Consider the following 18,889-nt stretch of genomic DNA (forward strand, 5'->3'; position numbering starts at 1 on the left):
ATTGAAATGTCTCTTGAGATCTTTAAATGTAAATAACAAGGAAGTTATTAATCATAATCCATTGTGACGCAGTACGGAAGCGTGAAGGAAAAACAAACGCTAATCCTATAAATAAAAGTTCCGGAGTCCACTAGATTTTCGGAATCCACCAGAAAGAATAATGTGGAATCCACCCAATTTGAGAAAATTCTCTATAATTTTATTGAATCAAAAAGTTTTTCTTCAAGGCTACAATAATTTAGCTTGAATAGTAGTGAAAATAAAAATAACAAATTTCCTAAAAGATTGTAAAAGAAAATAACAAACCTAACTAAATAAAAATAACAAATCTACCTAAAATATAAAAATAACTAATCTAGGTGAAATACAAAATAAGAAATCTACCTAAAATATAATAAAACTAAATCTAGCTAAAATAATAAATTACTAAAGAAACCCTCCTATATCACTTTGGTATAATAAAGTGCACCATATAGCACACGAAGCAAAATAAGATAATTATGAAAGAAAAAGAAAATAATTGTTTCATATAAATAAAAAAAAATTCATCTTGAGATTTAACATTTACACATCCCAGTATTATTGTTACAATTGGTATGCCATTCAACTAGGAATAAAAACTAAATTAAATTACACACTTTACCAAATAAAAGTAATAGAAATCCAAACAGAGATTAACTATAAAGTGCTTCATAACAATTTGAGAAGAAACAATCCTTCTTTTTTTTTTCCTACCAAAAACAACAAATATCTAAGAATGAAAAGCAAATGAAAGCACATGAGTTGTAGGTAAATTTGTATATAAACCTATAGGTATTATCATTATGGGACTAATTAGTTGATCCCAACATTGTGCAAATGATGTAGACATTGATCTATTCATAGTACCAAGGTACTGATGAATGTTACCTAAAATGAATAATTTCCAACGTAGAAGCACAACATGACTATGTACAAAAAAAGTGATACAAGAGAGAAACCAAAGAAGGAACAAAAGATAGTAATATATGCAACCAATTGAGGTTGCCATTTTTTGGAGCTGAAGGCATACAAATCTATGTATTAAGATGTGTTTCTTTTATAGTGCTTTGTAAATTACATGTAACGTGCATTGTTTTGCTAATGTTTTACAATTTTTTATTATATGCGTGGAACGCGAGGATCTTAAAATGAAATTATTTCAAAATGGACCACTTTAGGCCCAACCCTACTACATTTTTTCTCTTTAGGCCCCCATGATTCTTTTTCCCCTCCTAGATTTTACTTTTTTGTCCTTCAATAAAAATTTCGGTTGCTACGAATCGATTTTTTTTTGCCTTGAATTTTTTTTCGGTTTCTGTTAACTTTTTCCTTAAATTTGAACTAGAAAAAACTTCGGTTTCTGCGAACCGAAGTTTTTATCAAGGGCAAAATTGGAATATTTGGAGATAGAAAAGATACACGGGAGTCCTAGAGAGAAAACATCCTAACTTTGTATTTATATACTCTGTTAGAATATTTTCCAATATTATGTGGGCTGCAATCAATTGTGAGTTTTGGTTTTAATAAAAACGGGTTGATGTTGTTGTGATCCATTTGATGATGCTTAAGCCCGATAATTGTGATCAATAATAATAGGCTTGAACACTAATTCTGATTTGTGTAGAAACAAAGTGTAGGCCCAACTCTAGAGTCCATGATGGGTGGTACTAGGGTTGTGATCTTATATAAGATTGGCTAGGTCCCCTTTGCCGTCACGTACAAACACAGTAAACTCATTTGTTGTCTTCCCCATCAAAGACCTCAAAGACTGGAGCATGTGATCAGGCAGAGGAAGACCTTGTCTAGTATATCGATGTTTTCGATATTGGTGCGCTTCCGGTAACGATGGTTTGTGATTATGATTATCAAGTAAGTGTGTTCTAATTTCATATAATATATTGATCTCTAAGTTGTTTATTATTACATGTGGTATCAGAGCCTTATTATATGATTTAGAACCCTAATTTTGATAAATTGAACCTAATACTTGTTTTGAAACTACCTGATCGTACCTGGTGATCAGAATAGATTGATGGCCGGTCCGTTGAGCGAGCGTCCACACCGAAGGGGGGGTTTGTACCTGCAGGTGCTCCGATGCCTAAGTCAGCAAAGTGAACAGAGAGATACAAAAGAAGAGAGAGAAAGAAAGTGTAGAATGGTTTAGAATACCTGGCTCTCCTGTCTAGGAGAGCTTATATAGTGCCCCCAGCGCTGGGCCAAAGGTTGGTCTATTGGGCTTGGATAACCGGCCCAATAGGCCCAACTGCCAGGATAGTCCCTGTATCGTAGGGGAAGGCAGTTATTTGCCTCTATCCTGGTTTGGAGTCGTTCCGCTATTGGCGGGTAATGGATGACTCCGTGACGGATACGGTTGGTCGATGGAGCACGTGTTAAACGTGCTGCTTAGCTGTTAAGCTAAGGCTGAATGAGTCGGCGTGCACGGATAGCCGAGCACGTGATTAGCGTGGAGCTAATCCGTTATATCGAGCAAGACACGTCATTGGCTGACGTGTCGGGGAAGTATCCCCTTATTGGGCCATGCCCCAAATGTCGGGCATAAGTGATTGGGCCAGCTCTTGGCCCAGTCCAGAACAGGAGCCCCCCAAGTCGTTGCTCCTAGGTATAGGAGTAATGACTTAAGGTCCATGCCCGTATGTCGAGGAGTTGTTTTCCTCGTCAATCCTAGGAGGAGTTCATAATACATTGATTATGCTTGTTGCTTGTTTGCGCGAGGAGCGCAATTGTATGTTGCCCGTAAATTCCTCCTTGGCACGACGAGGAGAGTTATCAAAAGGGAGAGGTTTCCTTTTGCTCGTGACGCGTGCCAGGATGTTCGTGGAGGAAATTACGGGGAAGGGATTTTGCCTTTAAAAGTCATTTGCTTTTACGTTCCTCGACGGTTTGTCGAGGAAGTGTTGTGTTAATTGCATCTTGTTGATGCTGCCTGTTTTTACGGGCATGTTTATTTATGTTTGTTTTGTCTGCCCGTAATTCGCGCTTGTCCGCAAAGTCGGGGAGATAATTACGTTGGTGATAGCGATGAGTTCCTTGAGGAACGCATCGTCAGTTTGAAGTGACCTGAAAAGACAAGCGTTTCGTCTTTTCAAGCCACGTGTGTGGGCTATGAAGAGACGTAATAATTGCCTAGGGAAATGGCTCTTTATTGCGTCATTTTTCGAGGAGGCGCGTGGACCGTTGGATCAACGCGTCCTTTGGTTTTCTGAGAGATTTCATCAGAGTCGTTTGATGGGTTTAATCCGGGCCGTTGGATATTGATCAACGGCGGTGGTGAAGTGGAGTGCATCGTCTTGTGATGCAGGCGCGGCTCTTGGGAGATCTATAAATAGGAGATGGAGGGATCATTTGTAACTTTTCCTCTTTGCATTCTCCTATTCTCCTGCGTTTGTTGCTGCTACTGCTACTCTTATTTTCCCAAGTTCAAGGCTGTTGAACTCAAGGTTTTTGCACCCATCTTTGCTTAAAGCTCCAAGCTTCTTTTAATCTCAAGGTAATTTCTCTACTTACCCATTTGCTTCGAGATACATTTGTGTTTATGCTAGATTCTGCGTTATACCCATTTTGTTTGTTGTTTTGGGTCTGTTTGTTTTGTGCTTGATAGTTGTAAATCTTTGGTTTTGGTGAGGCTTAATGTTTTTTGTGTCGTATAGCCCTCCCTTTCATACCCATTTTGTTGATGGTTTAAATCACTGTTTTTTAGTGAAGTATTAGTGTTTGGTGGTGGTATTGTTACCATCAAACGCTGTTTTTGGGTATTGTAGTGTCTCGTAATTCTGGGTTTTGCCCTTATTTTCCCCGTTTTCTGGAAAAAACATAGAGATTTGATGAACTTTGATGCTTATCTGGGAAAAGCTATGAACATGTGATGAAGATGATGAATTTTCTGGGTTCTTCGACGAACACTCATAGATTTCTGGAAATCTATGTGTTTTGTGTCGGGGAGGAGAATGGTGTTTCCTCTCCCCGTTTATTGTAGTAAAAATTTAGTTGAACTTTATGTCGGGGACCGTCTCCCCGTCATTTTCGTTTAGAAAAATGAGTTTGTAAAAACTCTGTGTCGGGGACCTTCTCCCCGTTTTCGCTTTCGCGAATGTTTTAACTGTCGGGGACCTTCTCCCCGTTATTTCGCTGGGAAATTTGTGGATAAATGAGTTTGTAAAAACTCTATGTCGGGGAGCTTCTCCCCGTTTTTAACTTGGGATTTTATCCAAATTAGAGTTTACTTCTGAGCGTCGAGCAATATTGTTAGCTTGTGTCGGGGAACTTCTCCTCGTTTTTGGGCTTTCTCCTCGTTTCCTCTGTTTTGTTTGCCATTTTGATAAGGGCTTTTGGTCGGGGACAGCGTCCTCGTCCTAATTTACGCCCTTTCACTTGATTTGCGGTGAAAGGGTGGATTTGATTACTGTCGAATTCACTTTATTTTCGCTGCTTTTCAGGTACTCAAAATGTCCGACGTGGAGGAAGTAACGGGGAGCCAAGCTACGTCGAAACACAAGTTGGTCGACACTATTACTGACCCAGAGCTGGCTTGGGTTGCGCCCGAGCCCCGGGGGATTGCTTCGACGATTACCGCGCAGGATCCGCGGCTTTTTACCATCGTCGAGGAGGCTGGTTCGGAGAACTGGGAGGTTCGTACGCCTGCTGAGGGGGAGCGGGTTTGCTCGTCGTACACGGGATGCAGCTTCACTATGTACGAGATGGCGTTCAAGGAGTTGGGATTTCGGCTGCCCTTCAACGATCTCGAAGCCGGAATTTTTGGCCGGCTAAGAGTGGCTCCTTCACAGCTTCATCCGAATTCACTAGCGTTTATCCGGGCCTACCAGATCCTTTGTCGGTATCTGGAGGTGGAGGCTACTGTTGCCCTATTCTTTTATATCTTCCAAATCCAACGTCAGAAAGTCGGGGATCGGCAGGGTTGGATTTCCTTGAAGCACCAGTCGAGCAAGATATTTAGGATGTTCGTTGAGTCTGCTCGGGGCTTCAAGGAGAGGTATTATGTGGTGAAGCCGGTGACGGAGTTTGCTTTTGATTCTCTGCACATGGAGAGGCCCGTGTTCCTCGAGGATGGGTCTCCACAGTTGGACGAGGAAGGGGAGCAAGTAGTGGAGTGGGTTCTTCGATTCCCACTGTCGTGGTCGTCGGAACATTTTGTACTGCGAACCGACGAGTATCTGACGCCTGTCGAGGACCTGACCCCGGCGGAGATGGCAGGCTTTGAAAAGCTTAAGGCCTACGTGGACGGTTTTAAGCCGTGTAAGGTCGTGACTAGTTTGGGGGAGGTTGCTTTGGATAAGCACGGTAGACCGAGGATCGAGCCTCGTTTTGTTAACACTAGGTTGTTATTGTCGTGCAAGACTGTTTCAGCCGAGGACACTCTGCTGGGTATCTCTTTTAACTCCTGCCCGTTTTTTACTTGTATTATATTCAGCACTTTTGATGTTTTGGGTTTCTCCCCGTGTTTCTGACCATGTTTCCATCTTTGCAGGTAGAATGGCTGATCTTGCTTCTGAGCTGTTGAGGATAGCTGCTGAGCATAAGGGAGAGAAATCAAAGAAAAAGGCGAGGAAATCCAAGCCTAATGTTTTGGTTGCTGAACAGGCTGCTTCGGGGAGCGTCAGCCAATCTTCGCCGGTGGGAAGCTCAGCAGGTACCCCGGGATGTCGGGTGAAGAGGCAGAGGGAGGAGCCGATGAAGACCATCGTCGACTTGTCTGAGGGTGATGGGGGATTTGTTCTCCCTGCTTGTTTGAGCAACAAGGATTTTTTTAACAACAACCCTCCTCAGGTGCCCGTCTCGGAGAGGGACTATGTTCTGGGGGTTTCCGCGGCTGCTCGACAAAACCAGCTCACCCAGGATATTGCTGCTGTCATCCGGTTGGCGGAGACAGCCTTAGTGTTAAATGAAGGGGGGCCATCTCGTGAGGTGGAAAAGCTGGCTGCCCGGAATGCCAAGTTGGAGGGAAAAATTGTATTGATGGAGGGTGAGCTGATCGATCTGAGGGGGAAGCAAGAGAATTATGGCCAGCTGCTGGAAGATGTTAGGGAAAGCAGGGATGAGCTGGAGCTTGCTAAGAAAAGGCTCGAGGAGGTGGAGTCCAGGGGAGCCGAGGAGAAAAAGAACTTGGAGGCGGTGATAGCTGACCTGCAGTCCAAGCTTGCTCCAGCTGCCGACGAGGCCGTTGAAACTTCCAGGCTGGTGAGTCGGGCAGACTTGGTGAAGGAAATCAAAAGACAAGGGGGCTTGATGTTGGCGAGCATGGTGCATGGGTGGAAGAATGCGATCGCCCAACTCAGGGTTGTGAATGCCGAGCATGGCTTGATTACTGACGGCATTCATAAGCTCAAACGGGTTGAGAACGGGCAGATTGTTATTCCTGAAGAGTATAAGAAAATGGCCCTTGAGGAGGAGAAGTTGGATGAGGAGGCAGTTGATGATGAGGGCGAGGAGGATGAGGAAGCCGAAGAGGAGGCTGTCGGGGAGGACCAGGCACCGGAGGATAACCCAGAGGGCCATGATGAGAGCACCTGATCCTCCTCGACTGTTTTATTTGGGCCTGCGCGCCGTTAACTTGTAATTTTCTTTGTTTTTGAACAATTTATTTTTGGGGGCCTGCGTGCTCGGTTTTTGTAACACCTGAACAAATGGGTTTTTATGCCCGGTATTTATAACAATGATCGTTTTATTCATCCTGCTCGTCTATTTTATCTCCTCGTATGTATGTTTAAGTTATTGCTCTTTGTTTTTTGCTAAGTGATGCCTGTTCGTAATATGCATGTCTTTATGCTTGCTCGTTTTTAACTTAACAAATTTTTGGTTTTGGTGTTTGTGTATTTGCTCGACATTGTTGTATGCCTGCTCGACAAAACCATTTTTTCTATTTGCAAGTTTTTTTGTTGCGAGCGCGTTTCGTCGAGGAGGTCGTCCTCGGGTTTAACTTAGAAAGTTTAGGGAACTAACTAAGCGCCTAGAGTTGTTTTCTGAGGCTAATACGGACGCCGACACGTTGTTGTGCCCGCCCCCGCGGCTTGAACTTCCCATCGCGAGCTGGGCGTTAAGCCTTGGCACGAAGACGAGGAGCTTGTCTCAAAGGTCATCCTCGTCAGGGGGACGCCCTGCCCTTCCTGAGCCAGGGTATCTCCTTTTCGATTGTTTGGATCGAGCACGTGTGCCCGCGTGCTCTCCGTTGTCGAGGTGTCGGGCTCGTTGCTAGAGGATCCGAGCAGCCTTTTAAAAGTGTTTTTAGTTTGGCAATAACTTAGCTATAATACTGTTTTAATTTTTGGGCGTTCCAAGGTCGAGGAAGTTTCTTTCCTCGAAGATCCTCGAGATAGTATGCGCCATTTCCTGTTTTGTCAATGACGCGATATGGTCCTTCCCAGTTGGCCGCCAGTTTACCATCTTGGGAGTCCTTAGCATTTCGTCTTAGGACGAGGCTGCCCACTTCAAATTCTCTTTTGATGACTTTGACGTCATGTCGGGCAGCTATTTTTTGTTTAAGGGTGGCTTCCCGAAGGGATGCCCCCGTACGAATTTCTTCGACGAGATCTAGCTCTTCACGGAGAGCTTCGTCGTTCATTTCTTCTTCGAGCGGCTGCTCGGTTCGGCGAGATGGCTCGCCCACCTCCACGGGGATGACTGCTTCTGTTCCATATACCATTCTAAATGGAGTCTCCCCGGTTGTGGAGTGTGGTGTTGTGCGATAGGCCCAAAGGACGCTTTCGAGCTCCTCGACCCATTTCTTTTTGTTTTGATCCAATCTTCGTCGTAGGCCGCGCAGGATTACTCTGTTGGCGGCCTCGGCTTGCCCGTTAGTTTGGGGATGTTCCACTGAAGTGAAATGTTGCTTGGTCCCCAGAGCAGTGAGGAAGTCTTGGAATCCTTTGTCCGTGAATTGTGTCCCGTTGTCTGTGACGACGGCTTGTGGTATTCCAAATCGGCAGAGTACGTCGCGTTTGAAGAAACGGAGTATCCTGAACGACGTTATGTCGGAGAGGGGTTCTGCCTCTACCCACTTGGTGAAATAGTCCACGGCGACTATTAAAAATTTATTTTGGTGGAGTCCCTTTGTGAAGGGGCCAAGTATGTCCATGCCCCACCAAGCGAAGGGCCATGGTGACGACAAAGATTTGAGTTCGTGGGGAGGAGCTAGGTGCATGTCCCCGTGTCGTTGACATTTGTCACATTTTTTCACATGGTCCTTTGCGTCTTGCTGCATGGTGGGCCAGTAGTATCCTGCTCGAAGAGCTTTCCTGGCCAGCGATCTTCCTCCCAGGTGCTGGGCGTTGATCCCCTCGTGTACCTCGCGCAGGATGTAGTCGACTGTTTCCTCGTCGACACATTTTAAGAGCGGGATTGAGAACCCTCGTCTGTATAACTTTCCGTCGAGGATGACGTATGCGCATGCTCGACGTCTTATTATTGCAGCTTCTTTCTGATCGTCGGGGAGGGTTCCGTTTGCGAGGAAATTGTATACGGGGGTCATCCAGCAGTTTTGGTCGCCAATGACATTTATGTCGAGGACGTTGCTCGCCTTCTCGATGCTTGGTCGGGGGAGTACTTCCTGAATGACGGATTTGTTTCCGCCTTTCTTTTTTGTGCTCGCCAGTTTGGACAGGATATCTGCCCGTTTGTTGTGCTCGCGCGGAACGTGTTGCACCTCCACGGATTCGAACTTAGTGATTTTTTCCTTCACTAATGCTAGATATTCAAAGAGATTATCATTTTTGGCTTGATATTCTCCCAATACTTGTGAGGCGACAAGTTGTGAATCTGTGAAAATTTTTACTTCTTTTGCCTCCATGTCCTCGGCCAACCGTAGCCCTGCTAGGAAGGCTTCGTATTCTGCTTGGTTATTTGATGTCGGGAAGGATAGTGCCAGGGAAACTTCGATGATGATCCCATTTTCGTTTTCCAGGATAATTCCTGCTCCTGCTCCCGTGGAGCTTGACGCTCCGTCGACGAATATTGTCCATTTGTCTGCCTCGCTTGTCGAGGAGTCTGGACTCGTCATTTCGGCCACAAAGTCTGCTAGGACTTGTGATTTTAGCGCTTTCCTGCTTTCATAACGAATGTCGAATTCGGAAAGCTCGAGGGACCATTTGAGCATCCTGCCCGCCATGTCTGGTCGACCAAGCAATGATTTGATGGGTTGGTCGGTTCGTACTATGATTGTGTGTGCTAGGAAGTAGTGACGTAGTCTTCTTGCTGCGTTGATCAAGGCGAGGGCCACCTTTTCGATTTGTGTATATCTGAGTTCGGGCCCCTGTAGAGCCTTGCTCGTGAAGTACACTGGTTTTTGTCCTTCCGTTGTTTCGCGGACAAGGGCTGCGCTGACGGCCTCGGATGCGACGGAGAGGTAGATGTATAACACTTCCTCGACATCCGGGCGCGAGAGGACTGGGGGTTCGGACAGGGCCTTCTTAAGGTGTTGGAGGGCCTGCTCGCACTCGTCCGTCCATTCGAACACAGCTTCTTTCCTTAGTAATTTGAAAAGTGGTAATGCGTGTTGAGCAGATTTTGCTACGAAGCGAGACAATGAGGTCAGCATTCCGTTCAAGGTTTGTATGGATTTTTTGTTGCTCGGAGTTGGGAGCTCCGTAAAGGCACGACATTTGTCGGGGTTGGCTTCGATTCCTCGTTCTGTTAGGTAGAATCCGAGGAACTTTCCTGCTCGTACCCCGAAGGTGCACTTTTCTGGGTTGAATCGCATGTTGTGTTTTCTGGCCTGCTCGAAGACCTTACGTAGGTGGGCGGTATGGTCGATTTCCTCGTGGGATTTTACGATCATGTCGTCCATGTAGACTTCGAGCATGTCGCCAATTTCTGCCCGGAATACTTTGTTCATCATCCGCTGGTATGTAGCACCAGCGTTTTTTAGACCGAAGGGCATTACGTTGTAGTAATAGTTGCCCGACTCGGTCATGAAAGCTGTTTTTCCCCTGTCGGCCACAGCCATTGGGATTTGGTTGTATCCTGAATATGCATCCATAAAAGACAATAATTTAAAGCCAGAAGAATTATCGACCAATTTATCAATGCAAGGTAAAGGATAGGAATCTTTAGGGCAAGCCCTATTGAGATCGGTATAGTCAACACACATGCGCCATTTTCCATTAGATTTTTTAACTAGTACAACGTTTGACAACCAGGTAGTGTATCTGGCTTCAGAAATAAAATTTGCCTCTAGGAGGTCTTTTACAGCTTTTTCAGCAGCCTCCGCTTTTTCGGGAGACTGCCTACGCCTACGTTGCACTACAGCACTAGCAAGTGGGTCGACAGTAAGTTGATGACAAGCGATGTTTGGATCCAGCCCGGGCATGTCGGCAGCGTGCCATGCGAATAAATCAGCATTTTCTCTAAGGCAGGCTTTCAGCTGCTTCCTCGCCAATTCGGGGAGCCCTGTCCCAATCTTGACTCCTTTTTCTGGATCCTCGCCAAACTGGACTATCTCGAAGTCTCCATCTGGAATGGGGCGATAATGCTCTTTGCTCGCCTCGTCGTCCTCCTTCTCCTCCTTCCTCAGCTTTTTCTCCTCCTTATGCTCTTTCTTGGAGGTGCGGCTGTCAAGATCAACAGAGCTCACACTTGGACCGGGCAGACTTGGTGGTGCTTCCGGGGATGGCTTTGGTGGTGTTTCCGAGGAAGGCTTTGGCTTCTTTGCTTCAGGAGCTTTGCCAATGAAGTTGTTGCCTTTGGATGCTGCGTCAAAGCACCTCCTCGCGGCTTCGATGTCCCCGTGCAAAGTAGCAACCTGCCCCTTATGAGTGTAATATTTCATTTTCAGGTGGGCGGTGGAGGGGACAGCCATCAGGTCTGCTATGGCCGTCCTGCCGATGATGCACTGGTAGAGGCAGGGGCAGTCCACGACCAAGAATTTCACCCTGATCGACTTAGCAGTCTCTTCGGAGCCAAAGGTGACGATCAGGTCGACATAACCCCAAGGCCTAGTAGTTGCTCCATTGAATCCTGTGAGGTCTGAGCCCATGTATGGGGTGAGGTGTGTCTCGTCTAGCTGTAAGGTCCTGAACAAACTGGCGTACATGATGTCGCAAGAGCTCCCCGGATCGATGAGGACCCGACGAACGTCCATGTTGGCCATGTCTGCCCGGACGAGGAGGGGAATTTGGAAGTTGGCTGTTCCACCGGGCAGCTCTTCTCGATAGAAGGCTAAAGGCATTGATCGCCCCTTCGCCTTGTCCAGCGTGGCGTTCATATTCGAGGACGTGTTGATGAGATCCTCGAATTTTCTTTTTATTGATCCGACGGTGTGCTTGTCCATGTGACCGCCGGATATGATGAGTGAGTCTGTGAAGTAGTCCCCCGTGGTAAGCGTAGGACTAGTATGGGTGTCCCCAAAACCGCTGGGGATAGCAAAGTCTTCTGGCCGGGAGATGCTCATGGCAATTTGTTTGGTGCCACTCTGCCCGGCTGGTGGGGGAACTACCTCCTCGACGGCGCGAGTCTCCGCGGCCTCTGGTCGAGGGTCATTGTTTCTCTTCACGAACTCTCGTAACTGTCCGTTTCTTATTAATATTTCGATAGCATCCTTCAGCTGGATGCAATCGTCGGTCCTGTGACCGTAACTCTTGTGGTATCTGCAATACCTATTCTTGTCTTGGCCGGGCTTCAGGGGAGTCGGTTTAGGTTGTTTTACATTCGCTCTGTTAAACTCAGAGATGTGAACTTCAGCAAATATTTCTCCCCGTGACTTGATGAGGGGGGTGTATGTGGCGAATGTGCTTGGAGGGCCACGAGATTCGCGCCTGTCGCCCCGTCTTCTGTCTCTGCCCCTCTCGCCGCCCCGATCGCCGCCTCTATCATGTCCCCGGTCGCTTCCCCTGTCATCGTTCCTGTGGGTGGACTCGCGGGCAGGGTGGCTGCTTCCAGGTCGGGCAAGGCGAGCGACATCAGCTGCCTGGACCTCCTCGTAGTCGATGTACTTTTGAGCTTTTAGGAGGAGGTCGTCCCAGGTGGGTGGCTTTTCTATGCCCACAGCTTTGGCAAAATCGCTGCCCGGGCGAAGGCCCCTCTGCAGCAAGTATTTCTTCATGTCGTCGGTCGTTTCGACCTGCACAGCCTCTTTGTTGAATCTCTCGACGAAGTTGCGGAGAGTTTCGTCTTCAGCTTGGTATATGGCCTCCAAGGCATGCACAGTCTTTGGGTGCTTGCGGGAAGCAGTGAAGTGTCTGGAAAACTGTTCAGTAAGATCCCTCCATGAATGGATGGATTGAGGGGGCAGGCTTTGGTACCGTGCCATTGCTCCCTTTCTCAGCGTGGTTGGGAACAGTCTGCACCTAATGGCACCGCTAATGTTCCTGAAATCCAGGTTCGCGTTGACATTGGCTATGTGATCGTCAGGGTCGGTCAATCCATCATACGCGGGGAGCGTAGGAGGTCTCTCGAAACCCTTTGGAATATGTTTCTTTAAGATGTCTCTGGAAAGAGGGCATCGGGGATCGCCCTCGTCGCTCCCGTTGGGAGAATGGTCCTCGGAAGACCGGGGAGAATAGTCGCCGGGCATGGGCGTTGGACTGCGAGATTTGCGAGGACGGTAGCTGCCCGTCGCGCCATGCTTGGCCATGTTCGCCAACCCTTGAGGTGAATGGCGGCGCGGGGCTTCGTGTTTTCCTTTCTTGCCCGGGGAGAGCCTACCCTCGCGATGTGGAGGAGTACGGTCCCTCTTCCGAGGAGTAACTTCGACCCTCTCTAATTCGGGGCGTCGATGTTTGACGGCCGCCGGTCGAGGAGGGGAAGGAGTAGCCTGGTGTCTCCGCGGGGGAGAGTTGGTCTTTCTGCGACGCCGGCTTTTCTCCAGCGCGGCGATTCTTTCGCTCTGCTCGTCTAGTCGACGATTTTGAGCCTGCATGGCCTCCGTTGTTTGTTTGAGGGCAGCGATCAAGGCTGCGACCTCAGAGTTGGCCAAGACGGCGGGCTGTTCGGCGTTGTTTGCCGGAGCTTCTTGTTTCAATTGTGGGCGTTTGCCCATTCGACGATCGGTTAGGATCTCGACGTCTTCTTCATCGGAAGAGAGTGAGGCCTCCCGTCCGTCGCGGGAGTCGGTTTCTGGGCCGCGTGTCACGGTGGTATCGTCACGCACCGGTGATAGGACGGTGTTATGCTGCGGCGGCGGAGAGGATGGAACGTTGAGCACGTTGTCGTCGCCGGCGTCGGTGTTGAGTTGCTGTGATGAACTAGCCATGATGAAAGTTGTTGAAGAATGGAATCGGTTTTGATCTTTGTTTCTTTAGGAAAGATTAAAGAAGGGGAGGAACTCAGTCCCCACAGACGGCGCCACTGATCGTACCTGGTGATCAGAATAGATTGATGGCCGGTCCGTTGAGCGAGCGTCCACACCGAAGGGGGGGTTTGTACCTGCAGGTGCTCCGATGCCTAAGTCAGCAAAGTGAACAGAGAGATACAAAAGAAGAGAGAGAAAGAAAGTGTAGAATGGTTTAGAATACCTGGCTCTCCTGTCTAGGAGAGCTTATATAGTGCCCCCAGCGCTGGGCCAAAGGTTGGTCTATTGGGCTTGGATAACCGGCCCAATAGGCCCAACTGCCAGGATAGTCCCTGTATCGTAGGGGAAGGCAGTTATTTGCCTCTATCCTGGTTTGGAGTCGTTCCGCTATTGGCGGGTAATGGATGACTCCGTGACGGATACGGTTGGTCGATGGAGCACGTGTTAAACGTGCTGCTTAGCTGTTAAGCTAAGGCTGAATGAGTCGGCGTGCACGGATAGCCGAGCACGTGATTAGCGTGGAGCTAATCCGTTATATCGAGCAAGACACGTCATTGGCTGACGTGTCGGGGAAGTATCCCCTTATTGGGCCATGCCCCAAATGTCGGGCATAAGTGATTGGGCCAGCTCTTGGCCCAGTCCAGAACACTACCGTTATTAAAATTCATCAATCAATAAGTTTGGGATTAATTTAATTCAAGGTTTTGGCCATCTATAAGGGTTTATTAATTTATTTTGATGAATCGCAATATTGCGAACTGTCTTTATTTTTGAACAGCCGTTCATGGATTGAAATTCAATTGAATTTTATTTGGTTGATTTTTAAAGCCAAGTTTTCCTATGTGAATTGAAATTCAATAATTCACTCATAATAGATACACTCCTTATTGATGGTCTTCGGTTTTTCATACATGAAAACTTAATATGATTTATTTTTCCTTTTTATGCTACGATTTTCCATTGTCTGGTATGCACATGTGGCAGTGCCATTATATGCACTTTATCGATAATCAAGTTTTTGCTAGACTAAATTGATACAAGTTGTTGAAAACATATCCATATTGACGTGAATTATGATTGTAATGTGTTCATTGATATACTGCTTTGAAATCTGACTATATGTTTTGCTATGTCATGATATACTGTCGATGCTTTTATGCAATTGATCTGTCATGTTAACAATTTTCCAGCAGTGGGATTTTCTGGCTCAAATTCAAATTGATTTTGGCTATTGCTACAATTTTATTCTTGTTGAGGATTTTGTTCTTCAATATTAGTATCTCATATATTTTATTTGAGATTATTCTCTGTAAATAACAGTATAGCATCCCACACCTTTTGAACCAGAAACTTTCTATTTTAAATTTCTCAACTTGGATTGAAGTATCTCACATTTTTTCCTTGAGATTGTTCTCTCTGCAAATAATTTTCTTTGATACATGTTTGTTTGATTTGTTCCTTGAGATTATATCGGTCGATTACTTATTTTGATTTTGACAAATTAGTAATTGTTTCCTTATTTCATGACCGGTACAAATTTCTTTTATAAATCACAGGTAGGATCCATATTTTGTCGGTGGTTATTACTATTTTATTTGAACTTGGTCACTTATATAAGTTCCTTATGTGGAAATAAAGTTTTACTGATAATGTGGATTCATAATTATAACAAGATATGAAAATAAGAACTTTGAATTTTGTTTTACTTGATTTGAATTTGATCCATTGATGGGGTGAGTTTGTTATGTTTTCCTCCATCTTCAAATTGAAAGAAAGTATTCTTCTCGTACTCTTGTGGATTTAATGGATTGAAAATTACAGCACATGAATACTTCCATTATGGCTTGTTCTGTTTCATAGGAGGTGACTTTTATGCGATGATACTTGCATTCAAATTCTAATTTTTCGGTTGTTATGTGTGATGATATATGCATTCTGTGTTTAACTATTTATATTGCATAATTTCATCCTGATATGATCTTTATTTGTGAATGGACTTGACCTTCTATGATATACAACTTGAGATAGAGCTAGCTATTTGATTCATGATTTCTTTAGATTTTAGAGATCAGATTTCAAGCTTCATCATGTTATATATGTAGTATCCAGTGCTTCCTGGAACTTGTTAGTGACAAACAAAAGTCTCCCTATACCTTAATGTTTTGTTTGATCATGTGCCTATTAAGTATTAATACTTTTGTATTAAATTGTCTGATAATAATTTTGAACAATTATTAAGGCAATTGAAAACCATCATCCTTGCACTTTCTTGTTTAGATAACTTGTGCCAATTATTATTAGAGTCTTTTATTATGATATAACAATTTATTGTTGATTTGTGAACTGTTTGAGATGACACCGTAAAAGACTTCATGGTACTCTTGAATCATCAAAGTTCATTGACTCTATTTGCAAGGATGTAAGTCACACTCTTGAAGGTTAGTTGTGCAATTATTTTTCATGTTGTGACTTATTATATAATTGCACATTAGGAGAAATTCTTTTAAGATATTATCGAATTCTTTTGAAATAATAAATGTGCAATTATATACTAAAGTTTTATTGTTTTTTCAGAATATTCTAAATTAGAAACTCTTTATATAACGATTAATTGATTTCACTTTGTATACTCAAATTTTTAAATTTTACTCTATTGAGTGGGAGTATTTCAAGTTTAATATTTTGAGAGTTCTATTCTGAAAAAAATATAAATTTGTGTGAAATTATTTGACATGTCAATTGTGTGATAGAGAAAATAGTTGAATATTTGTTTAAATATTTTAACACTTTTGGATTGGTAATTCAACTATAATTCTCTATCAAGTGGGAGAGTTCTACATGTCAACTATTTATAAATATTTATAGAGACTTACATTGAGAATTTTCATGTCCTATGATATTTATTAAAGTTCGGGACTATTTGTTTTATATCCTCAATTGATTTAAAATTGAAGTCTCTAATTTTTCCGCTGCATAAATTATGTATTTATTATATTGAGTTGACTGTTTCACAGTAATGATCTCTTATGAGTTGACTGTTTCATAGTAATGATCTCTCTCCCCAACTAAAGACATATAATTATATGTGAAAACTTTTAATTATTGATTCCTATGCAAGAGATTTCGTGCATTGGTATAGGCCGTTACCATCAAAGTGGGACCGCTTATATCAATTGATGGAATTTTCTTTGTAGTTTGAGGAATGGTTTTAATTATAACATGTAATTTTCTGCCCAAAGGTGATTATTATATGTTACGAATAAAAAATTAATTTGAGATGAAGTTATTGGAGAATGCATTGAACGGAGGAATTTGCCAGCCCAAAGGTGACAACTTTCAAAGTTCAATACATACTCATTGATTAACTCATCTGAGGTTTTGATTGAGGATTTGACCTTAGTTTGTACATTCTGCCCAAAGGTGATTGTACTATTATATTGGCCTCTTATGATAATACTACAAAATGGATTTCTCCACTCATAAATGTTTCCATTGAAATGTTGAACATCTTAAAAATTATAAGAAATGGAAGCAAGTATTGGAGTTTTCTTTAAAAGTTGTGAAGGAACGTTTGGATAAGTGGGAGTTTTAATATACCACTTGATTAGTGGGAGATAACTTATATTCTTTTGATATGCTTGATTAGTGGGAGTTTGAATTTTATATTAACTCCTTTTATAAATTTGAAATATAAAAATATTTGAGCTCAGTGTTGTTGGGATCACTATGCCGGTGATCAACACTATTTTGGAGCTGAGGCATTATATAAATAAATATTATAGCTCAGTGTTGTTGGGATCACTATGCCGGTGATCAACACTATTTTGGAGCTGAGGCATTATGTGTAAACATAAATAAATCAATTAAGCTCAGTGTTGTTGGGATCACTTAGCCGGTGATCAACACTATTTTGGAGCTGAGGCATTATGGTATCTTAAGAACCATGTAATTTCTCTGGCTTTGATGCATTTGAGAGAAATTATGTCTAAAATATTGGAGCTCGATGTTGATTAGATCATTATACTGCAGTAGTCAACATCATTTGGGAGCTTGGACTTGTGGTATCTTATGGACCATTGAATTTCTCTGGCTTTAATGCATTTGAGAGAAATTGAGGACTGACGAAGAAAATGATAGTATGGTTGAGATCACAAACATATCATTTTCTCGCTACACTCTACATAAATGACTAGTCGACGAAGTTTGGTGGTATTTGTAACCATGGAAGGTGTTGTATTGATAATGATATAATTACCGCTATGATTCGATATCATTTAACTTTTGTTGGATGGAGTCTTAATTAGATGTTGCATCTTGGGATCATTGTGGCCACGTTAAAATATGTTATCAACCCAAGAGTTGTTTTCAAAATGTTTTCTCAAATTAAAAATATACAATTGATTTTGCCCAAGTGGGAGAATGTTAGAATATTTTCCAATATTATGTGGGCTGCAATCAATTGTGAGTTTTGGTTTTAATAAAAACGGGTTGATGTTGTTGTGATCCATTTGATGATGCTTAAGCCCGATAATTGTGATCAATAATAATAGGCTTGAACACTAATTCTGATTTGTGTAGAAACAAAGTGTAGGCCCAACTCTAGAGTCCATGATGGGTGGTACTAGGGTTGTGATCTTATATAAGATTGGCTAGGTCCCCTTTGCCGTCACGTACAAACACAGTAAACTCATTTGTTGTCTTCCCCATCAAAGACCTCAAAGACTGGAGCATGTGATCAGGCAGAGGAAGACCTTGTCTAGTATATCGATGTTTTCGATATTGGTGCGCTTCCGGTAACGATGGTTTGTGATTATGATTATCAAGTAAGTGTGTTCTAATTTCATATAATATATCGATCTCTAAATTATTAATTATTACATACTCAACTTGTGCTTAATAGTGAATTTATTAGTGAGGTGCTTCCTCCACGTGGTGATAATTTATTTTGGAGTAATAGTGAATACGTTTTTTTGAAAGAACAGTGAATACTAGTTAGTGACCATGCCTAATACTACTATTTTTAGCCAATAATGTTAAACTAATGGAAGCATAATAATTTATTTTTTATAATACTAATGGAAGCATATTAAATATATTGTTTCATTTTTCTCTTCCCCCTCATCTTAGTAGCCAGAGAAAAAAGAAAGCAAAAGTGATTCTCGTAGTAGCGGTGAACGAAATGAGAGCAGCATAAACTGTGAAAACAGGATTGTGAGGCTGCATCCAAGTGCCGGTGTTGCGCTGCGGCGAAGAAAAATCGAATGTTGTTGCACCCTACCCCCTCCTCTCTTCTTCTTCTTCTTCTTCTTCTTCTTCTTCTTCTTCTTCTTCTTCTTCTTCTTCTTCTTCTTCTTCTTCTTCTTCTTCTTCTTCTTCTTCTTCTTCTTCTTCTTCTTCTTCTTCTTACTAGCTAGTATTTTTTTTTTACATTAATAACTTCAATATATTTATTTAATAAATTTATGTTTTATAACTTTAATTATAATAGAGTTGCAAGTGATTTTTTCATTGAACAAATTCTCATAAAGGTCGACAATTTAAAAATACAATTACTTTTGTAATTATTTTGGAAAAATTAACAAATCAACTACTTTAAAATGATGTAAAATATTT

At 43.2% G+C, this 18,889-nt stretch overlaps 1 protein-coding gene across 1 annotated transcript; it reads left to right on the forward strand.

Annotated features, from left to right (window-relative positions):
* The first annotated feature begins 4,484 nt into the window (after positions 1-4,484).
* Positions 4,485-6,750, forward strand: LOC123891829. The gene is made up of 2 exons (XM_045941712.1): positions 4,485-5,421; positions 5,525-6,750. The coding sequence occupies exons 1-2, from the start codon at positions 4,485-4,487 to the stop codon at positions 6,565-6,567; spliced, it is 1,980 nt and encodes a 659-aa protein (XP_045797668.1). The 3' UTR covers positions 6,568-6,750.
* Positions 6,751-18,889: the final 12,139 nt, after the last annotated feature.

Source organism: Trifolium pratense, linkage group LG6 (assembly GCF_020283565.1).
Source record: "Trifolium pratense cultivar HEN17-A07 linkage group LG6, ARS_RC_1.1, whole genome shotgun sequence".
Taxonomy (NCBI): domain Eukaryota; kingdom Viridiplantae; phylum Streptophyta; class Magnoliopsida; order Fabales; family Fabaceae; genus Trifolium; species Trifolium pratense.

What these genes read in the sequence shown, in the direction of transcription:
- LOC123891829 (XM_045941712.1), top strand. Translation starts at nt 4,485, where the DNA reads ATGTCCGACGTGGAGGAAGTAACGGGGAGCCAAGCTACGTCGAAACAC. An exon ending in AGCCGAGGACACTCTGCTGG is followed by an intron (nt 5,422 to 5,524) that starts GTATCTCTTTTA and finishes CCATCTTTGCAG; the next exon opens with GTAGAATGGCTGATCTTGCT.